Source organism: Halichondria panicea, chromosome 8, assembly GCF_963675165.1.
Source record: "Halichondria panicea chromosome 8, odHalPani1.1, whole genome shotgun sequence".
NCBI lineage: Eukaryota > Metazoa > Porifera > Demospongiae > Suberitida > Halichondriidae > Halichondria > Halichondria panicea.
Genome location: NC_087384.1, coordinates 3,720,428 through 3,747,619, shown reverse-complemented (window position 1 = coordinate 3,747,619; position 27,192 = coordinate 3,720,428). Strand labels below are relative to the sequence as shown.

At 42.7% G+C, this 27,192-nt stretch overlaps 2 protein-coding genes and 3 long non-coding RNA genes across 9 annotated transcripts; 2 read left to right on the top strand and 3 right to left on the bottom strand.

The window, feature by feature from the left end:
* Positions 1–269: 269 nt before the first annotated feature.
* On the bottom strand, positions 270–2,776 carry LOC135339992 (uncharacterized). Its single transcript, XR_010396156.1, has 5 exons — positions 2,431–2,776; positions 2,175–2,324; positions 1,598–1,688; positions 836–1,153; positions 270–371 (listed from the first exon to the last, which is right to left on the bottom strand). It is a non-coding gene; the product is annotated as an uncharacterized LOC135339992 (long non-coding RNA).
* LOC135339985 (uncharacterized) lies at positions 1,086–6,968 on the top strand. Its single transcript, XM_064536251.1, has 6 exons — positions 1,086–2,281; positions 2,441–2,518; positions 2,767–3,558; positions 4,205–5,256; positions 5,395–5,454; positions 5,596–6,968. The coding sequence occupies exons 1-6, from the start codon at positions 2,234–2,236 to the stop codon at positions 6,845–6,847; spliced, it is 3,282 nt and encodes a 1,093-aa protein (XP_064392321.1). The 5' UTR covers positions 1,086–2,233; the 3' UTR covers positions 6,848–6,968.
* On the bottom strand, positions 5,422–27,192 carry LOC135339991 (uncharacterized). Its single transcript, XR_010396155.1, has 3 exons — positions 27,081–27,192; positions 26,294–26,357; positions 5,422–5,432 (listed from the first exon to the last, which is right to left on the bottom strand). It is a non-coding gene; the product is annotated as an uncharacterized LOC135339991 (long non-coding RNA).
* On the bottom strand, positions 13,897–16,009 carry LOC135339990 (uncharacterized). Its single transcript, XM_064536271.1, has 9 exons — positions 15,867–16,009; positions 15,174–15,806; positions 15,061–15,120; positions 14,909–15,003; positions 14,745–14,863; positions 14,543–14,690; positions 14,334–14,492; positions 13,979–14,027; positions 13,897–13,912 (listed from the first exon to the last, which is right to left on the bottom strand). Coding segments are annotated over exons 3-9 (612 nt in total). The 5' UTR covers positions 15,102–15,120; positions 15,174–15,806; positions 15,867–16,009; the 3' UTR covers positions 13,897–13,911.
* On the top strand, positions 16,037–27,083 carry LOC135339994 (uncharacterized). Of its 5 annotated transcripts, none has more exons than XR_010396161.1 (5): positions 16,037–16,108; positions 16,767–23,203; positions 23,293–24,087; positions 24,183–25,492; positions 25,524–27,083. It is a non-coding gene; the product is annotated as an uncharacterized LOC135339994 (long non-coding RNA). The 5 variants fall into 5 exon arrangements; XR_010396159.1 differs by lacking the exon at positions 16,037–16,108 and having other exon boundaries at positions 16,463–22,377; positions 22,719–23,203; XR_010396162.1 differs by lacking the exon at positions 16,037–16,108 and having other exon boundaries at positions 16,463–23,203; positions 24,183–24,828; positions 24,925–25,492.

The window sequence follows — 27,192 nt, the reverse complement described above, 5'->3', positions numbered from 1 at the left end:
CAATGCTTAGAACACGAGCTCGTACGTTAATATAGTATGTATGAATAATGCGTCAAAAGAGGCTACAAATTACTATAATTATGCAAAGTTAGTATATCAATTAAGGCATGCACATTCTAGAAAATCCCCAAGGCGCCCATGCTTTTCCTTCGAGAATCATACACACATTATTATCAATGTTAGCAATGACAAAGGTGCATGTAATGACTATAAGTACAATGCAGTACATGTATATCATGTATATACCTTCATGAAAACTGGTCCGTCTTCTGGTCCGTCTTCTTTTTTGAATTGACAGCATCAGAACTTTGCTTAATTGAATGATTTCCTAGGGCAGGTTTAACAAAACCACAGCCAACCAGGAACAAAATCTGCGTGGACAGGTGAGTGCTTGATAAAGAAAATTACCTAATGATGTGTACGTTTTATATGACTTCACGTACCCGATTAATAGGTGTTAATGAAAGCAACGTATCTACTCACACTTTGCCCTCCTACAGATACAAATTCACATTTTCAAAAAGCTTGATATGTGTGCGTACAAAATCCATGTGTACATGTACATAATAATTAGTGAACACAACAAATTCATATAGCGGCCTATGGCATAATAATTAGCATTTAGCCAGTCTGCGCATATTCACACCACAACATTCCAATTCTAGAAACCACTGCTCAGCCACACATAATTATAGGATAAGTGTAACGCTAGGAGGTGGAACGGTTATGCGCATCCTATACATGTAGGCACACGTAGCTATTTAGGGCGCCACTCAGTATTTGTTTAGCAATGTTTTAGCGGCCTGAATACGGTACAAACATTACAAGTACGTACCTCTTCAGCTTGAGAGTCAGCTTGAGAGTCCTCTTGTGTGTTTGTCTGATCTGTAAGTACGCAGGTACGCAATCACAATCACTATTAATACACCTGGCAGGGAACAAGACAGATCTAGCTGACACAATTTGTATGTATATACAACAATCATCACAACATCACAACATGCAATCATGGATAGATATAATCATCTCACTTACCTTATTTTTCATAACTTGTGAATAGAAATGGAGCTGCTTGGACTCATGGACACTGTCAGCGAGCTTGAGGACGACCTGTATACTAGTTCAAATCTTAGATACCCGGAGCCGACTCACACTGTACGTTCAAAGTTGAGATGCAACCGGTAGCTATGTTTTAAGCACTGGTTGCATCTCAATGTATTCCCAGTACACGGACCCCGTATATGAGAATAAACTGGACTGCGGGGCCACACTGTCATTAAACGCCTCTACACATACGTAGATGCAACAGTGACATCCAACCCCTAAAAATTGTGCCTAGGGTTTTTCCTCTGTGCTGGTCATGACCACGAAGTGACAACTCAGCTTGAAAAAAAAAACCACACCATAAAGCTGATGACATCACATCCAACACAAAAAATAATGCTTAGGGGTTTTTCCCTCCCTGCTGGTCATTCATAAACACATCCTGTCTAGAGTGGGTAGGTAGATTTGGTAAATACTTCAGAAACAATCACACTGAGCCGGTAAAGATCCACTATAATGAACATTATAAAGGGTCGATCACACAATCTATTACCAGTTGAGATACATGGCTGGCATAGTAGTGTGGGTAGGTGTGGTTGTCTCTCCTCTGGGGGGGAGGTGGACCAGGAACTCCCTCGACGAACCTAGGGGTTAGGGTAGAGGGGGATAGGAGTTAAGACAGTTATTTATGTGAGGTCAGCGTACGAGTACAGGACAAGAGAGGCATTAAAACTTCAATCTAGAACAAATTATCAGCACTACACTGTACGTACAGTGTGTAGCATGCACATGTAAAAGAGGCTAGTTCTGAACCAGGTCAGCATTTTCTTGGCCTGGCCTGGCTAACTAACTCATACCTTCCCTCCCCTAACCCCCCCCCCCTCCTACCACCATCAAAAGTAACCAATGACATCACTACAATCTAACAAGGTTTTTTCTGTGTGCTGCATGGTCAGACTAACCACAAAGTGATCCTAACCACAAAGTGACCAGGTAAGCTCAGCTGAAAAAACCACAAACCACCACACTGGACAGCTAAAAAACCCCAGTATTTATTTTTAGATTGTAGGTTAGTTGCATATAAAGGCTACACACATACACAAACACACAAACAGCACTATTCATCTCACCAAACTCAGCAAGTTGATCTCACAGAGCAAGATATTCCAGGTGCAAAGATAAGTCTGCGATGTCCAGCATGGAAGACTCGCCTCTCACCCCAACAAAGGACTCAGAGGTTTGTACACCCTTGCTGTATGTACTTAGTGATAGAGTGGAAACTGCATTTGGTGGGCCGCATTTGTCAAAACAACAAGTATGTATTGTATACACGGCAACTACATATAATGCTCAGAAACCGGATATATACTAAGGAATTTAACCCACCTATATACAGGACTACTCTGAACAGGACAGGCTGCAAGAGTCCGACTCGCCCCCTACTCCAAAGAGGAGATGTCTGCTAGAGAGACAGGTGAGAAATAGTTACATCATCAGCACAACCACGTACAGTGCATATAATTATACATGTATGTATCATACATAGCCCCCAATTTTTTCCGTAAAATTGCCGTGAATTTCGCACATGATATTTTGACTACGTATGCTATATTGTTTTTCGCGGCTTATAATTGGTTGAAATCCCGTCCCTATTTACGGTATATGCACGTACATGTATATATGCTAGATTTACCAGAGCAGACCATTATCACCCCCCTTCAGGATTCGCAACCGGGCACACCCCTCTCCACTGTGGAATACCCTCAAGATTCGGACTATATTATAACACCAATGGACATAAAATGTACTAATGCGCATGAAAAGGCGCTTTGTTTTCTTGATTTGAGCCAGTTGGACGAGTTTGTCGAACGCCTCAATGAGATTCGTCAGTGCCCTGAACCAGCTTGTAGGGGTAACCTTGTTCCCACCTCAGTCAAGAGGGGAATAGGTGGAGCTGCAACAATAACCTACAATTGTGACGGATGCCGAGGACAAGAGCTCACACTGGACACGTGCAAGGTACAAGAAGATGGAAGGAACAGTGAGATCACACGAGCACTGCATGTCGCCTTCATCATCAGTGGTTGTACCTTCACAACCTACACCAAGGTCTTACGCTACTTGCTGGGGATTCAGTCTACATACGACGACCGGTTTCAAGAAACTATTCGCATTATGCACCCAGTGGTCAAAGAAATGGTGGATGAGATGTGCACAGAAGCCAGAGAGGCCATGAAACAAATGGAACCGGAAGAGCTAGGATCGTGGGAGAGAGCCGTCACAGTTGCAGATGGAGCATGGATGACAAGAGGTCATCATTCGAAGAACTTTACTTTCAGTATTCGAAACTATTTCACAAGTGAATTGCTCTTTCGAAAGCATCTGTGTCAAAAGGGCGGAGTTAACAAGGACGATCTGTACAAGGGGACGTCCAAGGGAGCGGAGGGCTATGCAGCCAGGATACTCTTCCAGCAAGCCAAAGAACAGGGGATGAAATTGGCAATAAACTGGCAGGTAATGGTTGGTAGATTTATACTCAATGGCATTATATCTATGATTAGACACTAGCTGATAAGATCTACATGGGAAGTACATGGGGGAAAGTGCCTCAAGGAGGTAGACTATGGGACTTAGTACCATACGTATAGCGGGTAATTTTCGTGGGGTAAAAAATTCGTTATTTTCGTGGAAAGCTGACCTCGACGAATATTTTACCCACGAAAACCTACCGTAACGCACCCAATGCAGTGCACATAGGAAGCTGACGAAATTTTTACTCACGAAAATGTCCTTTTTCAAGATAAACGAAATTTTTACCTCACGAAAATTACACGCTATACGGTATACCTACAACTTACTTAGTATACCTAGTATCCCGTTGTCAAGTAATTGTATTGTAGAGGGCAAGGTTTGCGCATGCGCACTAGTATCTAAATGAGTTAGACACTGTTTTGTCGGTGTCCATGTGATTTAGAAGCCCTCAGGCACTAGTAGTACCCTCGCTATGCTCAGGATCTAAATCAGTGCCTTTGGGCTTCTAAATGCCATAGACACCTCCAAAACAGTGTCTAACTATTATTTATATGCGAGCTAGAATGATGTAATTCCTGCCTTAATTGACAAGTGTGTCAAAATAATTACACCAACCCCTAATTGGCAGGATGATGACTCCTCCACCTCAAAGGCCATAAGAGGTATCTACGAGGACGTAGAAATAATGATGTGTCGTGGACACGAGGGAAGGTCTCATCTCAACCAGTTGCAAACGCTGATGAAAATGAAAGCGTTCACCTCTACAATGTTTACAAGTCATCAGAAGCACATTGCAGACATAAAGAACGAGCCCTGCTCCTGTTCTGGAAAAAAGCACAAGAAAGGCTGCGGATGTTTCACTGACCAGTTCATCAGAAACTCCAGAAATTTGTTTTCCAAAATTCTGTCGAACAGTGAGTCCAAAGAGGAATTTGAAAAAAATACCCGTAGTCTCTACCATCATGCAATTGATGAACACGTGTGGGTTGGCGGATCTTGCGACTTTCACGCCCTAATAGTGTGCAGCTGTGGAGAGTGCCCCGACAAAACAAACTTTGTGTGCAAGGGACGAGAGTACCACACACGGGATAAGCTGACATGTCCTTTCCATATGATGGCCTACAGGACGGAGATTGAGCACAGGGCTCGAAAGTCATCATCGCTGATCCACCCAGAACTCAAAGCAGGGCACACGAACTCGATGGAATCATCACACAACATTCTAATTCGATTTAGGCCGAAGCACATCTCCTTGGAAAAGCTTCACTACGAGCTCTCCACAGAGCTGGGCCTCCTTCAAGCCAACCTTACCTCAATGAGAAAAAACAAAGGACCTCATTACAACTGGATTCCTGTGCTGTACCAAAGGTTGGGGCTGCCCCTCTATACAGGAATTGAGGATGCTCTGGAGAAGTACGGAAAAGCCAGAGACAAGCAATTGAGAGAAATCAAAGAGGATAAGCACAAGAAGAGAAGGATACGATATAAGGTCAAGAGAAAGATGGACGGGGAAGAAAGAAAAAATTGGTCAAAGAAACTCGGCGATACATACGGTCGTGAATGGAGGAGAAAGAGAACAGAGAAGGATCAAGCTGCCACGAAACTCTGTAAGTGTGGCTCCAGCGAACACAGAAACAAATCTCACAGAGACTGCCCACTGAACAAGCGACACGCAAGCAGGTCAGAGTTGTAATGAGATTTTAAAACAACATGCAGACATGCAAAAAATATTGTGTCCAGTTAATAAATATGATTGAATCACACCATTGCATGGATCTATACAATTTACTGATGTCCGGGTTTCTTATTTACATGCAGGGATGCCAGGAGTCATCCTAAATCAGAGAAACAAGGACCTTCTTCAGCTGAATCAAACGAGTGAGTAATACGTACACATGAATGCATGTGTATACTAACAGAAGCAATGTGTAATAGACATAAATGTACAGCAGCCGCCACAATGGGATTTTGTGGTGTGATTGTGATAACATGCTTGCTATAAATATTTTTACAACACAGAAACAATGGGACAGACGCTAGTGTGAACAGGGACAGCAGTGAAAGCGACTTCGAGGATCAAATTTTGCACGCAGAACGAGGCGAATGTATCTGCCCAAATCCCAAAGCACACAAGAGAGACTGCCCAGCGGGCAATAGGAACCGTGGGAAAAGGCTCTTCCAGCCTATCAAACCTGGAGACAAGGTAGCCATCCACGTTACGAGGTTGTCTGGGAAACACCTTGTCTGTCGCATTGCTCAAGTGACCAACAAGCGATACACACTCCATTCCAAGCGAGGGACCCTATTGAAGCGATTTGGAGGAAGTGAGCTACACAAATTGGAGGAAGACGAAGGATACGAGATTCCCCTCGACAACTGGCGCCAGAGCGAGGTCGTGTCAACCAGAGCACTGCAGGAAGAAGACATGGTGAGCTGCTCGTGTGCAATCGACACTCCAGACTATCTGTACGTGGAGGACGATGATTCAGAAGAGGACCCAGACACACAACAGGGTGATAACACTATTAAAACATCCATATACTGTCTGTCATCAACTGACATCAACAACATTGATAGACCCACAGGATGGCTGAATGACATCGTCATCACTGCAAGCCAACACCTTTTGTACCAGCATTTCCCGCACATCGAAGGCCTACAGCCTCCTACACTCCAAGCGATTAGAGGATTCAATGTGAACACAGGAGAATTTGTTCAAATTCTAAACGTGAGCAATACGCACTGGTGTGTTGTGTCTACTGTTGGCTGTAGCCCGGGGCAAGTAAACGTCTACGACACCCTGTACCACAGCGTTCAGAAGTCAACGATTCCAATTATAGCAAGCCTGATGTTATGCACCTTACCCAACCTCACAATCAACATGATGGACGTCGGTCTACAGAGAAACGGCTCTGACTGTGGTGTGCTAGCTATCGCCATTGCCTATGACTTGTGTGCTGGGAACGATCCGTTGGCCGTGGTGTACGAGCACACATCCACAAGACAACACCTGAAGGAGAGCCTCAAGAAGTGCTTCATTGATCGCTTCCCAATAAGGAATTTGAGGACCTCAACAGGTGTGATCCACGCTGAGCATGTCTCCCTGTACTGCACATGCAGAATGCCCGAGGAAAGCATCGAAGACGATCCTATGGCAGAATGTGATGTTTGCAAGGGGTGGTATCATCGATCGTGCTTGAGCATTCCCAACGAAGTGTTTCAAGTTGATGGCGTCGAATGGAAGTGCGAGGCATGCACAGAACAATCATAACTCTAATAATAGACTGCATGTATATAATTAATAGAATTGCAATATGGGATTAATAGCACAAGTAACCATACTATTGATTTCTAATCGTGAATGATGAAGTTCTCTGCAGTTTTTATTAACATTTTCGGCCACGGGAGTTATTCGAAAACAATACGTTGTCGTTGACAGCGTGCAATTTTGTCCTCCCCCGGGACACCCCTGAATTAAACGCTTCCCCCTCCCAGCTAAGAATCCTGTATGAAACCCTGTTAAATGAAAGCACCGCAAGTGCTGATGCCTCGGTGGAGATACCAGAGCTATACATAACATAAAGCTCTACTAATACTAAATAGCTTTTATACATACTCCTAGTATTTACCATAAAAAGTTCTATTATACTGCATGTAACAGCGGCAATTGACTATGCGGCTTAGCAACCAGATGATATTTTCCAAAAGGAGGTGAAATGGCGGAAAGAGTGTAGCAACGTTATGACTAAATGTAAAAACTGATAAGAAGCTGTACGTAAATGCAGCACTATACAAATCTAGACATAGGCTTGAAACCCGTCCTCCCTTCTTTTGGGTGGACGGGCAACGGTTAGGGTTAGAGGCGTATATAGGAGCAGTATGGAAGCAATATCACCCCATCATGCATTTTGTGGTTTGCAGGACAACTCTCACACGGCAACTTGCCAGTATTGGTGCTGCGTGAATGCTAGATAGGGCTGCAACCCGTCTCCCTTTTTGGAGGCGGACCACGCCCATCTACCCCCTACCTTGGGCAGCAGCCATTCCATTGAGGTTCTTCTCAATAAAGAGATGAGGTCCATCCCAATCACAATCCTCAGACCACCGCCTTTGGGTATCACAAATGAATGAGTAGCCAGCCCAGCAGACAATGGTGGAGACACTGCTCTGCCCTCAGGGGTTGTCTTGTGTTGGAGAGAAGACACAATAATATACATATAACCTCCAATACGTGTATTTTTACCCTCCAATGCACGTGTACTTCCTCACCTGTGATACTCTGTAGAGTGCTGTCTTTGTCTATTTAGCACTGCCCTAAGGTATAGTATAGTAGCTAGCTACCTGGACCCTAGGCCGTACTTATTTGTATAAAAAATTATTTGTATTTCTATATAAAGCTCAGAGCCCAGCCCCTTTTTTCTGAGCTGACCTCTGACCCGTTTTATCTCGCTGACCTCTGAACTCCAGTACTACGTCATCCGGATGCCCAGCCCATCTGACCTCTGACCCAGACATGTCGTCATCCGGATTCTCATTCTCATTTGCAAGCCCAACCCTTTTCCAAACTGACCTCTGACCCCCATTAAGCCACTTTCATACCTAGCACCCTTTACCCACTCACCAGACCACGCCCAGCTACTTTCGGCCTTCATATCTAGAGAACCAAGCAAGGCACTGAAAATCCAAGACCACCACTAGAGAGCACTAATCAAGGTCTATCATCAGGTATATTAAAACATTGGCCGTAAATCGGATCGCTGGCTATACCTTAATTTTGAGCGACCTCGGACAACCGCGGTTTTGTGTGAACACATGCGGCGGTGACTATTACTGGTAGCGGCCACATTACTAGGCCTTTACCCACTCGCCAGACCACGCCCAGCTACTTTCGGCCTTCATATCTAGAGAACCAAACAAGGCACTGGAAATCCAAGACCACCACTAGAGAGCACTAATCAAGATCTATCATCAGATATATTAAAAACATCTGCCGTAATCGGATCGCTGGCTATATAGCCAGCGATCCGATTACGGCAGATGTTTTTAATATTTAAATAATTTTATATTATATTTTTTAATATTTAAATAATTTTTAATATTTAAATAGACCTGACCTATTTTTAATAGACCTGAGGGGAGGGTTAGTAACAATGAACAAAGGACCATACGAGTACGTCCGGTCCGGGTGGTACAGTATTTAAAACACGCACTCAAAGTAATGCCACATTCAAACAATTAGACAGCAGACGCCCTCACTGCAACGCGATCACCCACTCACTTGTTAATGTGCTGGCTGCACTCTCCTGGTCTGTGTGACCACCCTCCAGGTCTCCTGAGTAGAGCCTCACACCCTCAGTCACATAATACCTGAGGGGAGGGTTAGTAACAATGAACAAAGGACCCTCAGAAAAAAGCATACAAAGGGGTTGCAAATGGTAAGCAAATAAACACATCCTCTACTCTACTAGAGTGCAACAGTCACACTGAGCCAAAACAGACGGTAAAGATCCACTAGATAATAAACATTAAGTGAGACATGACTGCACAGTACTCACCGATTTTGTAGCTGGTCACGAGTTCCTTCGCTACTTGTTCCCCTCATCAGCCAGCTCCCTCCATGTTGGTCCAGACGCTCCAAATGACAGTTCTTCCTGGATACTGAACTCATCAGGGAGGTTGTATAAAGACGAGGAGAAAAGTGTGCGAGCCACAGGATCCTTGCCAGTCCTAACCCTAATTACGAGTGGAGTGTAACCCTCAAAATAACGACATAATGAATGGCTATATACAACCTAGGGTTTTCCTCTGTGCTGCCCAGGTAAAAGCTCAATAAACGCCCATGTATGGGCGTGGCACTGTGGGTAGTAGACACGTGGAACTAGTGGGAAGCATGGCAGCATAGATACATGTCTACTATGGAGCCAGGTAGAGCAATACTTACGGTGTGTGACCTCTGTAGGCCTCTGTAGGGAAGAAGGATTCAAAGTACTGCTAACTGAATAGCTAGCCATACTTCAGTTTGTTAGCCACGTGTTCAAATAAACGCCCTCACATTAATCTACACCCACTACCGGATGTTCAATAACCGCCCGTTTCGCCCATCTCGTTTAAACGCCCTCTGCCCTCTCCTCTCTACAGACTTCTCTTAGGAAATAAACGCCCGGGCGTTTAATCAAGCAAATACAGTACTCACCTTACTCACCTTCACCTTACTCACCTCCTTCACAGGAGGAGAGTGCCTTTGACCTGTCGCAGAGTCCTAACCACATTTAGGAGACACGTACATTACACACTACACTACACTACACTACACAATTATTATGACAAAGACTGGTATACAATAAATGCAGTATAGTATGTATGGTTGGTGAGTTGAAGTGCGGTCAATCATGCATTAGTGAAGTATAATTATACGTACATACGTACAGTGCAGTGTGCGCATGAGATGGTCATGGCTGGTTGCACTTCAACTTCTAACTGCTGCTAACTGCTGCCAACCAACCTGAACGGTGGCACACATGAGGGGGTGGCAGCTGTATACAAGTACACATGTACGTATGCCACAACAATTATACAGTACATATGACTATATGACAGTTGTTTCATTCAACAGGGCACAGCAACTAACTTTGATCGCACAAGATCAATCAATCGATTGATCAGATGTTTGTGGACCAAAATCCATAGTCGCTTACCTTGCTGTAGTGTAGATCTAGTGTAGATCTAGGAGCGCTTGCAAACTGCTTCGACTATAAAAAAAGCACTCGACCTCTCTGGCCCCCCCAGTCATCCTGATTATGGCCGCGGCTTAGATGGCAAGCCCCGGATTGATTCGAATAGCCGCTGCTATTATTACAGTGGCCGCGGCTTTCCCCATTCATCCGGATCATGGCCGCGACTTTAGATGGCAAGCCCCGAATAATCCGCGGATTGATTCGAATAGCCGCGGTTATTTGTGACAGGCTCTAGGAAAACCAGACTATTGGAGCAGACTAAAATTTTGGTGATTAATGTACCAAGTGATAGAGCAGAGCATCGCCTACACAATGATATGCTTAGTGTTCACATACCTAGTTTCATACCTGAGTTATGCGCGTTGGAAACTCGAAGCCGTAAAATGTAGTATCGAGAAAAACGGCTCTCAAAGATTGCTTAATTAGGAAAAATAAGGTAATAGCGAAAGTTTGGACGAAGCGTTTCGATGAAAAGAGTTGGATTTAGAGCATCAGATTTTACAGAGAGGTAGTAGAAGGACTGTAGATACTTATACATCAATAACATTTTATTTGAGATTTTATACTGTAGGCATAAATTTAGCTGTAGCTCAATACTAAATTCTGCTCCAATAGTCTGGTTTTCCCAGAGCCTGTCACATTTATTATAGTGGCCGCGGCTTGCCCATTCATCCGGATCATGGCCGCGACTTAGATGGCAAGCCGCGGATTGATTCGAATAGCCGCGGTTATTATTACAGTGGCCGCGGATTCATCCGGATAATGGCCGCGGCGTAGATGGAATAATCCGCGGATTGATTCGAATAGCCGCTGCTATTATTACAGTGGCCGCGGCTTGCCCCATTCATCCGGATCATGGCCGCGACTTAGATGGAAAGCCCCGGATAATCCGCGGATTGGTTCAAATAGCCGCGGCTATTATTCAGTGGCCGCGGCTTGCTTCGGACTTATTAGAGTGCCGATCCTTTCTTGCCCCGTAGTTCTCGAGCTAGAGATGTTCAGCTCTCAAGAGTTGTACTGATGGATTAATCACGTCCTACTAAGTCAGCAGAGCCACTTTTTAGAGCAAAACAGATTCTGTGACATCATAATACGACACGTGACGTCACTTTTGATCATGTGAGTTGTCCTACCTTAATATGCACAAGTGAAAGTTTAGTCATTGAACTAAGTATTCAGCCCAGTGAAATGGTTGACTCATCTTCATCAGAGAGCTAGATGTGCTTGTTTTGCTCAGATTCATAACACAGTCATGGTAGATCTCTCTCCAGTTCAATGGACTTGCCTCTTCCTACATAAACTTGTCTCTTAGGCTGTTTGACAGTGACGGTTAGAGGGCATAGCTAGCTACTTTACAATCAACAAAAACTCTTAATTTTGCACGTGGCTTTATAGCTTGCTGAATCAGCATCCAATTAGCTTGCTGAATCAGCATGCATAGGGCGCATGCGCAACTAGATCTCGAGTACTGGCAAGTCATTGTGGCAGTAAACTGACCGGTCGGTAAATAGCCGAATGCCGGCTTCTCAACAAGCAGCTCAACAAGCAGTATACCTTTAGCAGCATACCTTTACAAACGACATGAGGGAGACACTTGGTGAAGGTAATCAAGTATTGGATTATCAAAGGAAGAAGTTTCGTAGTGTGTAGTGTGTTGTCTGTAGACGTCACGAAGGAAAGTCTATCAAGCCCCCTCCCGCTCCCTTCCGAGTTAATGAGGCCCCCTATACATCTGTGTACGTTGGCGTTACACGGGCAATTCATCTACACGGTCTCGAGATTGTATGTGATATGTCAACCCCTACGTTTATTCGAGCACTAAAGCGATTCTCTGCGAGACGTTGACAGGTTTTCTACTATCTGGCCAACGCTTTTCAAGCCCCCTGGTGGGGTGGAGTTTTCGAGAGGATCACGATTCTCACTTGACGAAAGGCACATTGCGATTGTGGACTCTCGTTCTATCTCCTACCTGGAGTCGGATGATGTCCTAGTAGGACACCGACTTTTGAACTTGCCCGACAACCTCACATGTTATGAGGAAGATGGACTGTGTGATCTGCAGAGGAGAGTTGTGTCACTTTGGAGCTGCACACAGGGTCAACCAGTTCTCAGGTACATTAAGGACTGGGACCTTTAATTATTGCTGACTTGGCGAATTCGAAGCTCCGCCCCCACAGTAACGCCCCCACAGTAACCATGGTTCCCACCCACTCGTGGACTCACGTGATACTGAGCTTCATTTTTTTTATTAAGGCCTTGTGTGCTTTACGTTGAGTTGCCTGGTTAGTGAATACTAAGTATTATTACTATATTGGTCCGTCATCAATTAATTAGCCACAAAAATTCAGCCAACCATGTGCTTAGAGGCAACAAAGAACAAGAACAAGAAAAAAAAGTAATTTAAATATTGATAATTACAGTGCTCCAACCGAACTTTTATACAGCTCTACCCGTATGGTTGATACCTTGAGTTATAGCCAGCACAGTACAACAGAAGCAAAGAACAGAGCAAAGTTAATATGTTCCATCTTGTTTTGCCGTTTCAATGGCTTTGACACGCCCTCCATGATGTTTCCTCCATGATGTTTGATGACAGAATCAATTGCGCTTTGGATGTAGCAAATAACAGGATGATTTAGCAAAAAGTAGTAAAACAAGAAATGTGTGCAAGAAGGGAATGTGTGCAAGAAGGGCTGCAAAAAGTAGAAATTTGTGCAAGGGCTGCTGCAAGAAGGGCTGCAAAAAGTAGAAATTTGTGCAAGGGCTGCTGCAAGAAGGGCTGCTCTAGCAACGAAGAGACTCTTGCAAAGGTAGGTACACTAGTATAGTAACATGCTCATCAAAAGTTCTATGCCTAACATATTTACTACCACAGGGCTTACTACCACAGGGCTTAAAAGTTGAGCAACATATTGTATAGTTTATGCAAAAAATTTTTCAGATCTTAACTAGGCTAGTACATATTTTCGTCAGTGCTCTTCTTCAGGAAGCCATCTTGTAGCCATCTTGTTGTAGTGATGATGTAACAGGAGGTGGTCCAAGAGAAGCGCCAATACTTTCTCATATTGAACAAAATACTATACTTTTAACCCTTTGCCGTCTTTTTCCGGCCGCAATTTACTACACTATTTTCAAAAAATTGTTGTCCACGCTGTGTTCACGCTGTGTTGGCACACGCTGTAGCACATGCGCTGCTCTTTCACGTGGTATATTTAATATCTTGCCTCGAGGTGCTTCGCACAGTCACTGCTCCAGAAACAATGATTTACAAGATGGAAACCACACAGTAAACTACAGTTTACACTGAAGTTTACAGCTCTGTGCACTCCAGGTTTTAGAGTTGTATACTGTTGTAAATGAACCAAGATTTAACAACATGGTTTACAATTATGTGCATGTCAAGTTTCCCTTTTGTACACCTGTTGTACACTAAGTGTAATCTCCTGGAAATTATGATGTAGACCACAAGTTTTTAATTTTAAATAATGTGTTGTAAACTCTAAGTATTAGTTATTATGATCATCGTATAATTATTATGAGTTCAATCATGAAATGTTCAACAGTTTCAACATTATAACAATTCGATTCTTCGCCGAGTGAATCTGTAGCAATGGAAACAATGTCAATGTTAGTTAAGAACAGCTAACTAAATAATTGTACTGTCTCACCATTGAAGAGTTCCTGCAGCCTCAGGTGTAGACTCAACAGAATCATCTCCTGAAATAGAAGTGCCGTTATTAGTAGCTAGGAAATGTTATTATTATACCCATGCATCAAAGTATATTATGATAGAGAAGACAGTATCGAACAGCGTGGGTGATGTAATCTATCAGATTACATCACCCACACTTGGATTGGTCAGTATGCAAATTCCAAGCTTGTGACAGATACAGAAAGTCACGTTACTCTCCGCATACATCTGATGTACAGTATGCATACGTTCCATACTCTTTCTCTATCATATACTCTTGCATGCATGTATGCACATAAAATTATAAGCACTAACATGATAAGTTTTCGTACCTGGATTCCTTACAGTCCGTACAGCCCATTTTGGAGCATCGGCCGGAGGATGAGTCTTGGAAGGCTCACCGTATCGCCTAACTTTTTTGGCGACCAGTCCAGCAGGCATAGACTTTTGTTCTTGCCTACCATCCAGATGCTCCATAAATTCATCAAGTTCTGTAATTTTTGTAAATAATTATTATGTAACTGCATGAACACTAACTTACTCTGAGAACGCCACAGTAGTCGGTGTTCTACTATTCCATTGGGGTTTTCTGGGTCATCCGATTCCTCTGTCATAAAACCTAAATTAAGATGGCGCCAATATCGTTCCATTTCTCTGGGAGTAACCACATTGGCCCTCCTCTGGAATTTCTACACGTACAATCACCATAACTGTTACCGTCCAATATATTACACAAATCTTACCCTCTCGCGTCGAGAACGATATTTTCTTCGCTTGGACTGCTCCTCAGCAAATTCCTCCTTCCCATCTTGCTGCTGTAGGTGTTGACGTCGGAGGTTCTCAAAACATCGCTTCACTGCCACTATAAGCTTAAAAGTAAGATATGCCTACTAGCTAAAAAACTTACCTTTGATTTCCTTCTCTGAAAATTTGCAATCAGGTTGCTGCGATATCTCTTTGATAATTGCTGTATGCACGAGCTTGTTTTCAGTAGAAGAGAACCTAAAAAATGTAATCAGTGTCAAAATTTGCTCATTTGTAATTGTTAACACAACTTACATTTGAGACGCAACAAACTGCTTGTCTATAATTATTTGCATGAACAGTAGAGACCTTCACCTGATAGTTATTAAGTAATCTTAACGTGACTTGAAAATGCACAGAAGACGTACCGTTAATTCTCTGGTAACTACTCTTTTCCTCTTCCCACTGCTGCTGTCAGGTGAGCTTGAGCTCAGAGGTGTCTGAGATTCTGTCCTCCATTTCTCTACTTCATCAAGCCTCTGTTGAAGTTGCGACTGCTGATTCTCCAGGTTTATTTGGCCTTGTAGAACTTGTTGTAGAATGCTTTGCTGATTTTGTAGTAAGGCCATTATACTTCCATCACTTGCACTAGCACCTGCTCCTGTGGAAAACCGGCTTTGTGGTGTGGTTCGTGGTGTGGTTGGTTCATCTTCAAGTGGATCAAAAGAGCTATTGCTGTGCTGTGGAGATAAACTTCCATCTCTAACCATACTCGAGGCCAAGTCACTCAAGCTCATTCCAGGCAAGTAACCTGGAGTTGGATGATCAGCATTGGCTTGAATAGGCTGGAGAGCTCTCCGTTGCGGTTGGGAACGACCCCTTGGAGTTCCACACACCAAGCTCTGAGCGGCATTAGGTCTTCTTGATGAGGAGTAGAAGCTTTGCGTACCATCAGTGAATGTATGATCTGTAATATTCAACTTAGTGCCTGCTAAGGATTCAGGGAGAGGAGAGGGCAACAATGAAGGGGACCTCGGCTTTGTTTCCATTAAATACATACTCTGCATGATTAAAATAATTATTAATTATGATAAAATGTAGGCCTACGTATGTCTGCTCACCATCATTTCTGCGTCTTCTGCGTCTTGATGGTCATATCCCTTGCTCATCAAAATATTAAAGCAGTGATCAGATGATCCTGGGTCTTTAGATGGGCTGCTCATGATCTGAAGTAGCAAAATACAAATCTTGATGCGCTTTAATTCATATCTGTTCACATGCGACCTCTGACCCCAGATGGAGATTTGATGGCAACCAGTATTTAGTGGAATCCCAGTTCAGTACAGTAGCCCACATGCATACAGTAAGTGTGTCTAATATCTAGATAAGTATATCTGATATAAGTATACCTGATATACAAAGCGTTTGCCTTCGCATATCATATTATTGAGCCCTCTGTTAAAATAGTTAGCTAGCTAGCTGTTGTTGTACTAGTAGGCAGGAATGTGTGTGTTGTGTTGTGTTTGAGTGTTTCCTGACCGGCGATCTTGCCTCACGGCGGTCTTGTAGGCAGGAATGTGTGTGTTGTGTTTGAGTGTTTCCTGACCGGCGATCTTGCCTCACGGCGGTCTTGTAGGCAGGAATGTGTGTGTTGTGTTTGAGTGTTTCCTGACCGGCGATCTTGCCTCACGGCGGTATTGTAGGCAGGAATGTGTGTGTTGTGTTGAGTGTTTCCTGACCGGCGATCTTGCCTCACGGCGGTCTTGTAGGCAGGAATGTGTGTGTTGTGTTTGAGTGTTTCCTGACCGGCGATCTTGCCTCACGGCGGTCTTGTAGGCAGGAATGTGTGTGTTGTGTTTGAGTGTTTCCTGACCGGCGATCTTGCCTCACGGCGGTCTTGTAGGCAGGAATGTGTGTGTGTGTTGTGTTGAGATCAGGAATAGTTTGCTTATAATAGTTGTGGTTGATTATTTTACATGTATACGCTATACTTATATATTATGCTTATTCATTTCGTGTAGGAACCGTGCAAGAACTTTGAATTGAGCTCAAGAACTGTGGCTATAATACTGCATGCTGAGTCTACAGATCATTGTAAACTTTAGATGTCAATTGTAAACTTCATATGTCATTGTAAACTATGTGTAGATTTGAAGTATCCAGCTCTTCAAGTGTTCAGTGCAGAACACTCCACATATCAGACAAGGCTTTGTACACTACATAGTGCTATGCCCCATTTACAAAATTGTACACTACTGTACACTAGGACATCTGGCCCTGTGAGTACTGCTCAAAGAAAAGTGACCGCTGTAATCCAACCTCAGTGAGGTTCTAGGGCAGTGAGGATGCCTTGTTGAGTGAGTGACTGGGACTACCTCAAGCTAGGATGGACTAAGTTCCTGGATCTGGTAAGTCTAGAGTAGCATATGTAGTCTTAATAGCTTCTGTATTTAGGCTAGTTAGTACAGCCACCAACCATTGAACTGTGTGTAGGTGAAGAAAACATTTCCCGGGAAAATGGCGTCTGCCGATGTGACCTCACAGACAAGTTTCTGCTGATCCTGCTTGTCCGTGAAAACATTGAGAACACTTATTCTTTAGTCAATCGCTAATTTAGGGGGGTGGTTAGTTGCTAGGTAACGATGATGGTGTCAAGATACCTCTGGGGTCTGCGCTACCTGTAGGAAATATTGTTCATGATATATGAATTCTTAAAGAAAAACTGTATTTATTCTGTATTTTCTTTAGGGTTAAAGATATGAACTCTCTTTGGTTGGAGCACTGTAGGCCGTAATGACTATCAATGAGGAGTGGCATCTAGCTAGATTTAACTCCCACTAGTATTGTACATCTGTATAAAAATCATTTTTTTGTTGGTCCAGAGTATCCAACAGTAAGCGTATCCAACAGTAAGCTTATTAATACTTGTATATCATCCTACATTGAAAAGTGCACGAAAAGTGCATTTGTTGGCACAAGCTTATTGGCACAAGCGGCATATATGTACGGAATCGGATTTGTATAATTAATAGTAGCACATGCAATGGCAAGGATACTAATTACACGAGGCGTAGCTATTAACCTAATCCCTTATTGCACTCTTAGCCATACTATTGATTGTTAATCGTTTGTGATGCAGTTTTAATCCCCTCTCTGGAGCTGGGTCCTCTGATCTCTCCTTCTACGGAACATCTAGTATGACTTCTTCTGTGATAGAAATGCAGCAGTTTCAGTAAAAAAATTAGCCGCGGCCGTTATTCGAATGTGCGGTCGTCAAGGCACGTCGTTAATGACGACGTGCAATTACTGATACGCGATTATTACTGATACGCGATTAATCACTGTACGAATCCCTGTGAATAATAGGACAACATGCTAACCCCTTTATCCACACCTGTACAAGTTACATTACTGTTTTACGTACTGGTGTTGATCGGGTATACATTACGCACGAAACATTGGACACTGTTTTCATCCATAACTATAGGTAAGCAGACTTGATAATTTATTATGTAGGATAGGGCCTAACTCCTAACTCTTCAATCAGTAATTAGTAATAGACTATTACTCACGATTAATTTTGTTATAAAAAAAACTGTAATAACAAAATAGCGGTAGCCCCGTAAGCATTAGTTGTGTGTGTGTGTGTGTACAGTATAGTGTATAGTATATAGTATATAGTTTGTAGCTTAGTTTGTAGCTTGGCCAATACTTTGTGTTGAATTACAATGTAAAGTCAGCCCAGCGTGACACCAGGATTTTCCCGCTGTGTAGCTTCTTGCATAGTTGCTTATATGCTGTACTGTCAAGCATTGTATGTGTGGTAGTAGGGTAGTAGTCTTTCTCGTAGTCTCGTAGTCTTTCCATGTAGAAGTCCCAGGCATACTTGTCCACAGCATAAATGAATCCACAGCATAAATGAAGCCATAATTGACCACATAACTTCCGGCTGAACTCAACACAAATAGACTTTAGTACTTCACTTTGACCTTTATTGTGGCATGAGTTGAGCAGCTAATTTAAAATCACACCCTACAGTGGTTTACATGTACGCCATAATTAGCAATATAAAAGCCAAATGTATATAAAAGCCAACTACATTGCGGTTGCACTGCAAGTGCAAAGGTACAGTGTATGTATCCTAACCTTACAGCCAATGGGAAGTAAAGAATAACATGCATTCAGTTACAGGGAGACAAAAAGCCAGATAGTTTTCTATAATTATTTGGTTTTTAAATTGTTGGATATCGCATCTGGGTTGGTAGATTATTGCTGGTGTAATAGGCATCACTTTTACTAGTCGACAGGCGTTTGGAAATACAAAGTGTTCAGGTAGGGGTTGGTAGATTATTGCTAGTGTAATAGGCATCATTTTTACTAGTCGACAGGTACAGAGTGTACAGGTAGGGGTAGGGGTATTGCTGGTGTCACTTTTACTAGTCAACAGGCTTTGGAAATGCAGGTGTAATAGGCATCACTTTTACTGGCTTTGGAAATACAGAGTGTAGATGTGAGATGTATCACTCAACGAGTGTGCAGGTAGGCATCAGTCAACAGGCTTTGGAAATACAGAATGTACAGGTAGGTGTTGGTAGATCAAATGGCTAATTATATATACTACGTGTGTAATACAAAATATGTGTGGGAACACAGAGGCCAGAAATAATTATTTGTTCTGAACTGTTCGAATTTATAATTATTACAATGAACACTGCAATACATATGCAATACATATAAGCGAAAAACCGATTCAAGCAACACCGAGGCCGACACGTGCAGTTAAATGGTAGTGGCTGCCAAAGCTGTGGCTGCCTCAACCGCACAGCTACTCATTGCTAAGGCGAAGTTCACAGGGCTCTGTGGCTGACTCTGTCATCATCTTCCGTTGCAGATCTATAATAATTATTGTATGGAATATTGAGGAATATTGATCAATAGAATATTTAGTCTCATCAATGAAATCCATGAAAACTGAAAACAATTGTCTCGGAGGGTTATTCAGAACGATTTGAAGTACTCTGCATTAACAGTGCATTAACTGCACTGTTAAGCACATACCTTTGTTCAAAACATTTGGCGTGGTATAAAATATGCAGACTTGGGTGCTTTTACTGCAAAATTGGTCTTTCGTCTTTATAATCGTGTTGCCCCCCCTTATTATCAGAGACAGTTATGTTTACCAAAGGCTTTCTATAGCCAGTATCATTCTATAGCCAGTATATTTGATCAAACAAAAACCGAAACTCTTCGTCGGTAGTTACACCACCAATCTAAAGCACCATTAATCTAAAGCAACAAGTTAGCCAAGCACCATCAATCTAAAGCAACAAGTTAGCCACTACAATACAATTATACAGTCAGAAAGTCAAGTAAATAATAGTAAATAATAATATACGTATTGTAACCATGACATGATATACACGGATGGTGGTATTTACAGCCAGATTTAACAGCCAGACTTAACTACTTGAGTTTATACTGAATCAGAATAATTATGTGCTTGCAGAGTAAGAAACAAGAAAAGCACTATCGATGGACACGTTTGCTACCCATTTGCTACCCATCACCCAAACAAAGATATGTGTATCAATTTGTCTCTTCTCTGCTCGTGGTTTCTGGACTCGTGTTAAACTGTTTGTATAATTATTGGTACAGTTACTTCGGAATGTAGTAAGCCATACTGACGAGTGACGAGTGAAGGAGCAGTGACTGAACCTAGGGTACAAGCCTAAGCAGTAAAAACTTGCAAACCGATTCCCTCAATATGGAGGGCTACGAAAACCTAATATTGGGCCATTAATATTGGGCCACAGTCTCCACAACAAACAGAACCCACAATAGAACTGCCAACTTTGCAAGTTGGGAAGGACACAACCTTCTCCATTTCCAGGAGAGCGGACGTGCAGGAAAGAGACGGCCGAAACTGTATAATATATTGGACTCAGAGAGTCACTTGCTGTGAGAAGATATGTGGATGAGGGTGAATGAGGGGCGTACCGTATATGCTGCTCCAGTACTTTGACGAAAGTTTGGCGAGGAAATTAGGTAGATCGACGCTGCGAAAAACTATCTAACTAATTGAACTTTCATATAATAGCACACAACATAATCATAAGTGAGTTAATTTGTAAAAAGTTCATTGTACGTACATTGTACGTACATGCATTCATATCCTTATTAGTTAGCGCCCATGTGTCCGACATTTTTTCCATTTCCTCCATCTCCATCCCAGGAAGACTTAAACTGAAGCATACTTTGTTCGACGCTGCGAAAAACTATCTAACTAATTGAACTTTCATATAATAGCACACAACATAATCATAAGTGAGTTAATTTGTAAAAAGTTCATTGTACGTACATTGTACGTACATGCATTCATATCCTTATTAGTTAGCGCCCATGTGTCCGACATTTCTTCCATTTCCTCCATCTCCCCATTTCCTCCATCTCCATCCCAGGAAGACTTAAACTGAAGCATACTTTGTTCACTAAAAATTTAATGTTCCAGCTGCGGAAATGGACACTTTTAGTGTTGTTTCCTGCACAGCTGCACATCGGTTGAGGGGAGGGTCGCTTAACCACAAGATGAGTACCGCCCTAACCCTAACCCTAGCCTTATGTATTTCTTTAATGCTGAATACATTCTCCTGGTCATAGACTAACAAATCCAACCATAAGCACCTTCAGTCCTTGCCACCAAGTTAGCAGAATGGTCCTGTGGTCAGGTACGAAAAAAATATTGTGAACAGGGGTGATGACAAAAATGGGTTGGTGGATGGATGGATTCTACCTGACCCGGTGCCACTACATAATTATTCACTGTACACGCACATGTATTGTCCAGATGAAGGGGACAGTCACCTTGCTGCAAAAAACTTGGGATGGAGGACCTATACTTAAAACACGCTAGGAACTCGTCTGGAAGGTTGGCTATATTAATTATTTTATGTATCACACTCTCATTTCCAGAAGCTCATTTCCAGAAGCTCTTTTCCAGATGTCCTGGCAGTTACGACACACCATTCACTGATCAGCTGCCTACCTATTCGGTCTGCTAATAAGCAGATGGAGCTGTGTGGACCTCAAAAGCAGAGGAATCTGATGCCCGGGGAAGCCACAGCCCAGACAAAGAGACTGGTCCAGGAGCACAGGACACTGAGAGGTATTACACAGGCTTTCATGGAGGGGAAGGGAGTGAAAAGCAAGGCCCTGTGTACAAAGCTAGTTCATAGTTTACCTTCAAAGTCCATCAAAACAGCAGCCAACTGTCTATGAGCCAGCCAATTGTCAGCGCGCCTATCTCTTCTATTCAGGCTACTAACAAATGGCTCTTGATCTTCTAATTCTGCACTCTACGTACGCAATTGCTACAGGCTCTAGCGTACAGATATAAAAAGTGTTCGATCTGACTATCTACGTACAGGACTTGGTCTATACTGCTATAATTAGGTAAGGAGAACAAAGTTACGAGCTGGTCTAGATTTTTCTCTAGAGGGTGTGTCATGACACGGCTCTCTAAACTAAACTACACAATGGACGAGATGAAGATCAAGAACGGCCTAGTGTTCATGTCAATGGCATTTGTATTCCTAACGATTCCTGTGGCTCACTACTTCAGTACATCCCTTTCTGGTACACATGCATTATTAAAGAGACAGGCATTTATACTCTATTGATTGAGATAGTATTTTTGTCCCTAAGAGAATAGTCTATGGTTATTGATATCACAATAGTAAAGGGCATTGAGCAAATGTATCTAAAAGAAGTATTTGGAAATGACAATCGTACTTAACAGCTACAACAGTACACTCTGCAAGGTCTTATACATGTACAGGTACTGTAACCCTTCACAAGCAGCTTTGTATGGCTTGCAGAATTGCACCATCTTCATTTTAATGTTTGGAAATCAAACAATCCTTGCTACGTATGTTGTGTATGCATGCAGTGTCAATTGCCCCTCCCTACCTCTGCAGGCAGTGGAGCTACCTCGGTGGTGCAAGTGGCCAACTGTAATAAATTCAACGTAAAGGTAGCAATAAAAAGGCTAGACCTGGAGAGATGCGACACCTCCATTGAAGAAATACAGGTAACAGCGCTACTATTATTAAATAATTCCTATAGCTCACTTTCTACAAGCTTAGCATAGAGGAGCTGCATGATAATGTACATACTGTGACAGGGGCGGATCCAGAGGTAGTTCGTTGGGTTCGAACGAACTACCCTTCCACTAAGTTGATACTACACCTGGCTAGCTAGCCAGCTAGCTTACTGTCATGACAATAGGGTACAAAGTTCTCTCTGCATAATGTGAGGGTGGGGCTGGTACTCTCTGCATAATATGAGGGTGGGGCTGGCTATATTGACTCGCAGTGATAATTGAGCCTGGCCATGAATCCTAACAAAAGGTCTAGATTGCAACCCTCCATTGACTCCTGGTTTAAGAAGAGTAAAGTTTCAGGTAAGGGAGAGTTCATGGCACTGCATACTGAATGATAGACACTGTATAGATTAATTATAATTGCTATAATAATTAATATAATAATCTAGATGATGCGTCAAGTCTACAGCCACTCTCCTCTTCAAGAGAACCACCAGCCACCACCGTTTCTCCTCCAGCCACCGTCTCTCCTCCAGTCACAACCATCTCTCCTCCAGTCACAACCATCTCTCCTCCAGTCACAACTATCTCTCCACTGGAACCACCAGCCACCTCCATCACCCCTCCGTGTTCATCGAAGCAAGCAACGAGATCTTCCGCTGAGGATCAGCCAATGGACATTGGTGCTCTCCTGAAAGAGAAGAAAGTGCAATCACTATCCCAGAGCATGAGAATGGCTTTGCCTTGTGTTCTTTCAGATATTATATAATTTATGTTTGTTTTGTTGGTTAATTAATGGGCGTGGCATGTAAAAGGGGGCGTGGTCAGCCAAAAATTTCGGCGCGCGGCCAAGAAGTAAGAACCCCCCCTTCCCTAAATCCTGGATCCGCCCCTGTGTGATGTGCCCAGAATTTTCCAAGTGGTGGCTATTATTCTCAATCTCAATTCAACACACAACTTGACTCTTTTCTATGTAGTAAAATTAAAGTACATGCACACTTAGTCTAACATGTAGCCAGCCCTCAGGGATGTTTTTTGTTCGTCTAGTGGTGGTTATTTTGGCTAAGTGTGGGCACATCCCTACATACAGTACATTGATCCGTTTCTGTCCCTTGCAGAGGGAGATTACTTGCAGAGGGAGATTACTCTGATGAGCGCGTGCAATCACCCCAATGTCATCCAGTACTACACCTCCTTTGTTGTCAAGGCCGAGCTGTGGTTGGTCATGAGACTAATGGCCGGAGGTGAGTTGTATACGGAGGTGAGTTGTATACTATTATTGTAAGACTGTAATTATATATTCATTTTTGTATGCATTTTTTGTATGCATATGATGCAGGCGAGAAAATCTTTCCCATAGTTTGGGAAGTGGTCAAGACATACCAGTGACCTCTCTAACGCGGTTTTACCGAACCTGCCCTACATATGTGTCAACCCCAACCGTTCAGAAACACGTAATTATTATATAATTATTACGTCTAGAAAAGAAGTCAATTGACCTGACAGAAACACGTCAGGCAAGTTGACTATATGACAAGTTGACTCACGGCTTTGTCACAAGTTGACTAGAGATCATATATGGCTCACGTCATACAGCTGGCTGCCCAACTAAACCGTTTGCTCCATACATGCATGACTGTATAGGCAACTTGTGTATAGGCAACTTGTAACTTGTAACAACGAGGGGACCCGTATACATTGTCGTTTTCTTAGTGCCCACTAATGTCTCAATGGAAGAGGAAAGAAAGCAGGGCACAGGGTATGCTTACATTGTCAGCATCAGGTGGTTAGGCAACATATACATTCACAGCCAGAAGTTAATCATGATGTATTTGGACGAGTGAGAGCAGGAGATAAGTAAGAAGGAGCAATGGAAAAATAGGGTCGAGCGTTGGTCGAGCGTTGACGGATTCAGAATTATACTGATTTAATAAGCAACTAATGTCACTTTTTTCTTCCAGTGACATCACTTAACAGTGACAGAGGTGAGGTTAATAATTATTATACACAGCTACAACTTGAGAAGATCGAAGATGATCTCAGTTCATGCCATATCATATTTTGCGGCTTCGCACGGGCAGCCATGAGAGAGGTGACCAATGAAGACAAGCAATTGAAGGAAATCAGTGAACCTCTCCAAACGACATCAGACAAACTAATGTTTTTCACAGGAGATAAGCCCGCAGCGCGAGGTTGGTCGCCACTACCAACTGCATTGCTGTACTGCTAGACGATACAGGATTTGCAAAAACTGGTCATTCAAGGTTATGTCATTCAAGGTTATGTTTAAAACAAAGGTTTAACCGAGGCAATACCTATTTCTACACAGTACATAACAAACCACAAGTAACTGTCTCAGTCCGTGTAACTCACTTAATCTTTAAAAGTCTATACTTGTCATAACCAGCACGCCTTACACACTACATTAATGATTATTGTCGAGTCAGCAAATATGTCTAGCTATGGTCATAAGTATTATGTAATTGTTAATTGTTAATTACCAATTAGTCTGTTGTATGTATAATTGTTGTATGTATAATTATAAATTATAATGCTAATTTTTAACACTCTAGGAGGCAAAAAACCTAGCCACATAAAGCGCACTGAAAACCCAGGAAATTCGACAGACCAGACAATGGAACAGTACAGGTACAATAACAGTACAGGTACAATAAAAAAGGCGCAATAAAAAAGGCGCTCACTAAACATTTAAAGGACCACTTAAAGGGAGTACAGCGAGTACCATCTCTATTGCTTACAAACCCCACAGAGCCCCTAGAGAATTTAAATCTACAACACTACCAGATTTTGGAATGTGAGCCATCTCAAAGGCCACCTAAGCAATGTACTACACGAGCTACCCACAATAATGGAAGAACCGCTATCGTCCAAGCAATCATTGATTGTGACCTAAACAGCAAAGAAACGAAAAGAGGAGGAGATTACAGACTAGCAGTGATCCACATACTAGCTCTACTACAAAGTAGGGCGACACCACCTCTGAAATTGCACCACCTCTGAAATTGATAGAAACAATAGTAGAAATGTCTGAAATAATGTACAGCGACGAAAATAAACGCTCACCTCAACTCATTCTAACACGCTGCACTTTGAACTGTGTAAGGAGTTACTATTCTCACCCCAAACTATCTCACACAAGAAAATGTTTGGCACATACCTGCACGAAGGCAACAAACACCGAACACGAGGAGAGACTCTTTGGACAGGCTAAAGAGCAGAGCTACTCGACAACCCAACACTATAGTACCAAACATATTACTTAGACTACAAGCAAAACAACAACAAAAAGCACATCCTATCACCAAATGTGTAGTAAGATATCCAAAGCAGCTAACGAGTTGCAAGGACAGACAGAAAACACGAAGATATCACACGAATTCCTTACCTCGAGAGCAAGCAGTTGGCAGCTCCATCTTCAAAGGATTTCACCTGGAGTGTGGTGGCACCTTACAGCTGATGGGTACGAGTTCCACGATGGTAGCTCACATCCCAACTGCAGAGAAGAAGGACCAGTGCTGACACATTTTCGAAATACCAGACTCACCTCAGAGAGAGCTTGGAGAGACATATGTGTGATAACAAAATAGAGCTATGCATGTACGAAGATTATGTGGAAAGGCTAACGATCACCCATGCTGACTACACACCAACAGAGAACAGAAGTGATAGTGACGGGGAAGAGCCAGAAACAGAAGATGCGCTAAGCACTGACTGTACTGAAGTGTGCTTACAGGAAGAGATGCACTCAGAGGCAGAGGAAGCAACACCTACTTACAGAACTAAGTTTGCCACTGCAGTTTTCCGAGCATTGGGGGAAAGCGCACTGGTTAGCGAACTTGATCTGCTAAGACAATCTGTTAGAGAATCACCACACAAAGTATCACAGACTATACAAGCAACTTACAAGAAATTAATGCAAGCAGTACAAATTTTGAGCATTCGTTTTACACAGCAAAACACTTATGTGAATTAATGTTGTAACTAATTGTTGTAAATTCATATTTCTTCACACACTGTTGGTGTTGTTGGTGTTGTCTGCACACTCTTTTTATTATGACCTTACATTTTTAATCTAGATGTAACGTGGGTTTGGCTATGTCACCATTATATGCTGAGATCTTACAAGGCTGTGCTAGAAGTACATGTATACCTAGATTGTTAGCTAGATACCTGTTCATTATTGGAAGCTGCTGACAAATACAAATAGTACACTCACAGAATGGACGTACTGGACGTACTGGGAGAATCACTCGGTACTGACCTCTCTACCTGCAGTGGTGGGTGGGTGGAGCTTTTAGAGTGTTGCACATGCAAGCACAAGACAACAT

Coding starts and splice junctions, on each gene's coding strand:
- LOC135339990 (XM_064536271.1), bottom strand. CDS start 15,101: ATGCAAATAATTATAGACAAGCAGTTTGTTGCGTCTCAAAT. Junction 14,691..14,744: donor ATCGTTCTCGACGCGAGAGG/GTAAGATTTGTG, acceptor TTGTACGTGTAG/AAATTCCAGAGGAGGGCCAA. Junction 14,028..14,333: donor ACGGACTGTAAGGAATCCAG/GTACGAAAACTT, acceptor CTTCTATTTCAG/GAGATGATTCTGTTGAGTCT.
- LOC135339985 (XM_064536251.1), top strand. CDS start 2,234: ATGTCCAGCATGGAAGACTCGCCTCTCACCCCAACAAAGGACTCAGAG. Junction 5,257..5,394: donor AACAAGCGACACGCAAGCAG/GTCAGAGTTGTA, acceptor ATTTACATGCAG/GGATGCCAGGAGTCATCCTA. Junction 5,455..5,595: donor TCTTCAGCTGAATCAAACGA/GTGAGTAATACG, acceptor TTTACAACACAG/AAACAATGGGACAGACGCTA.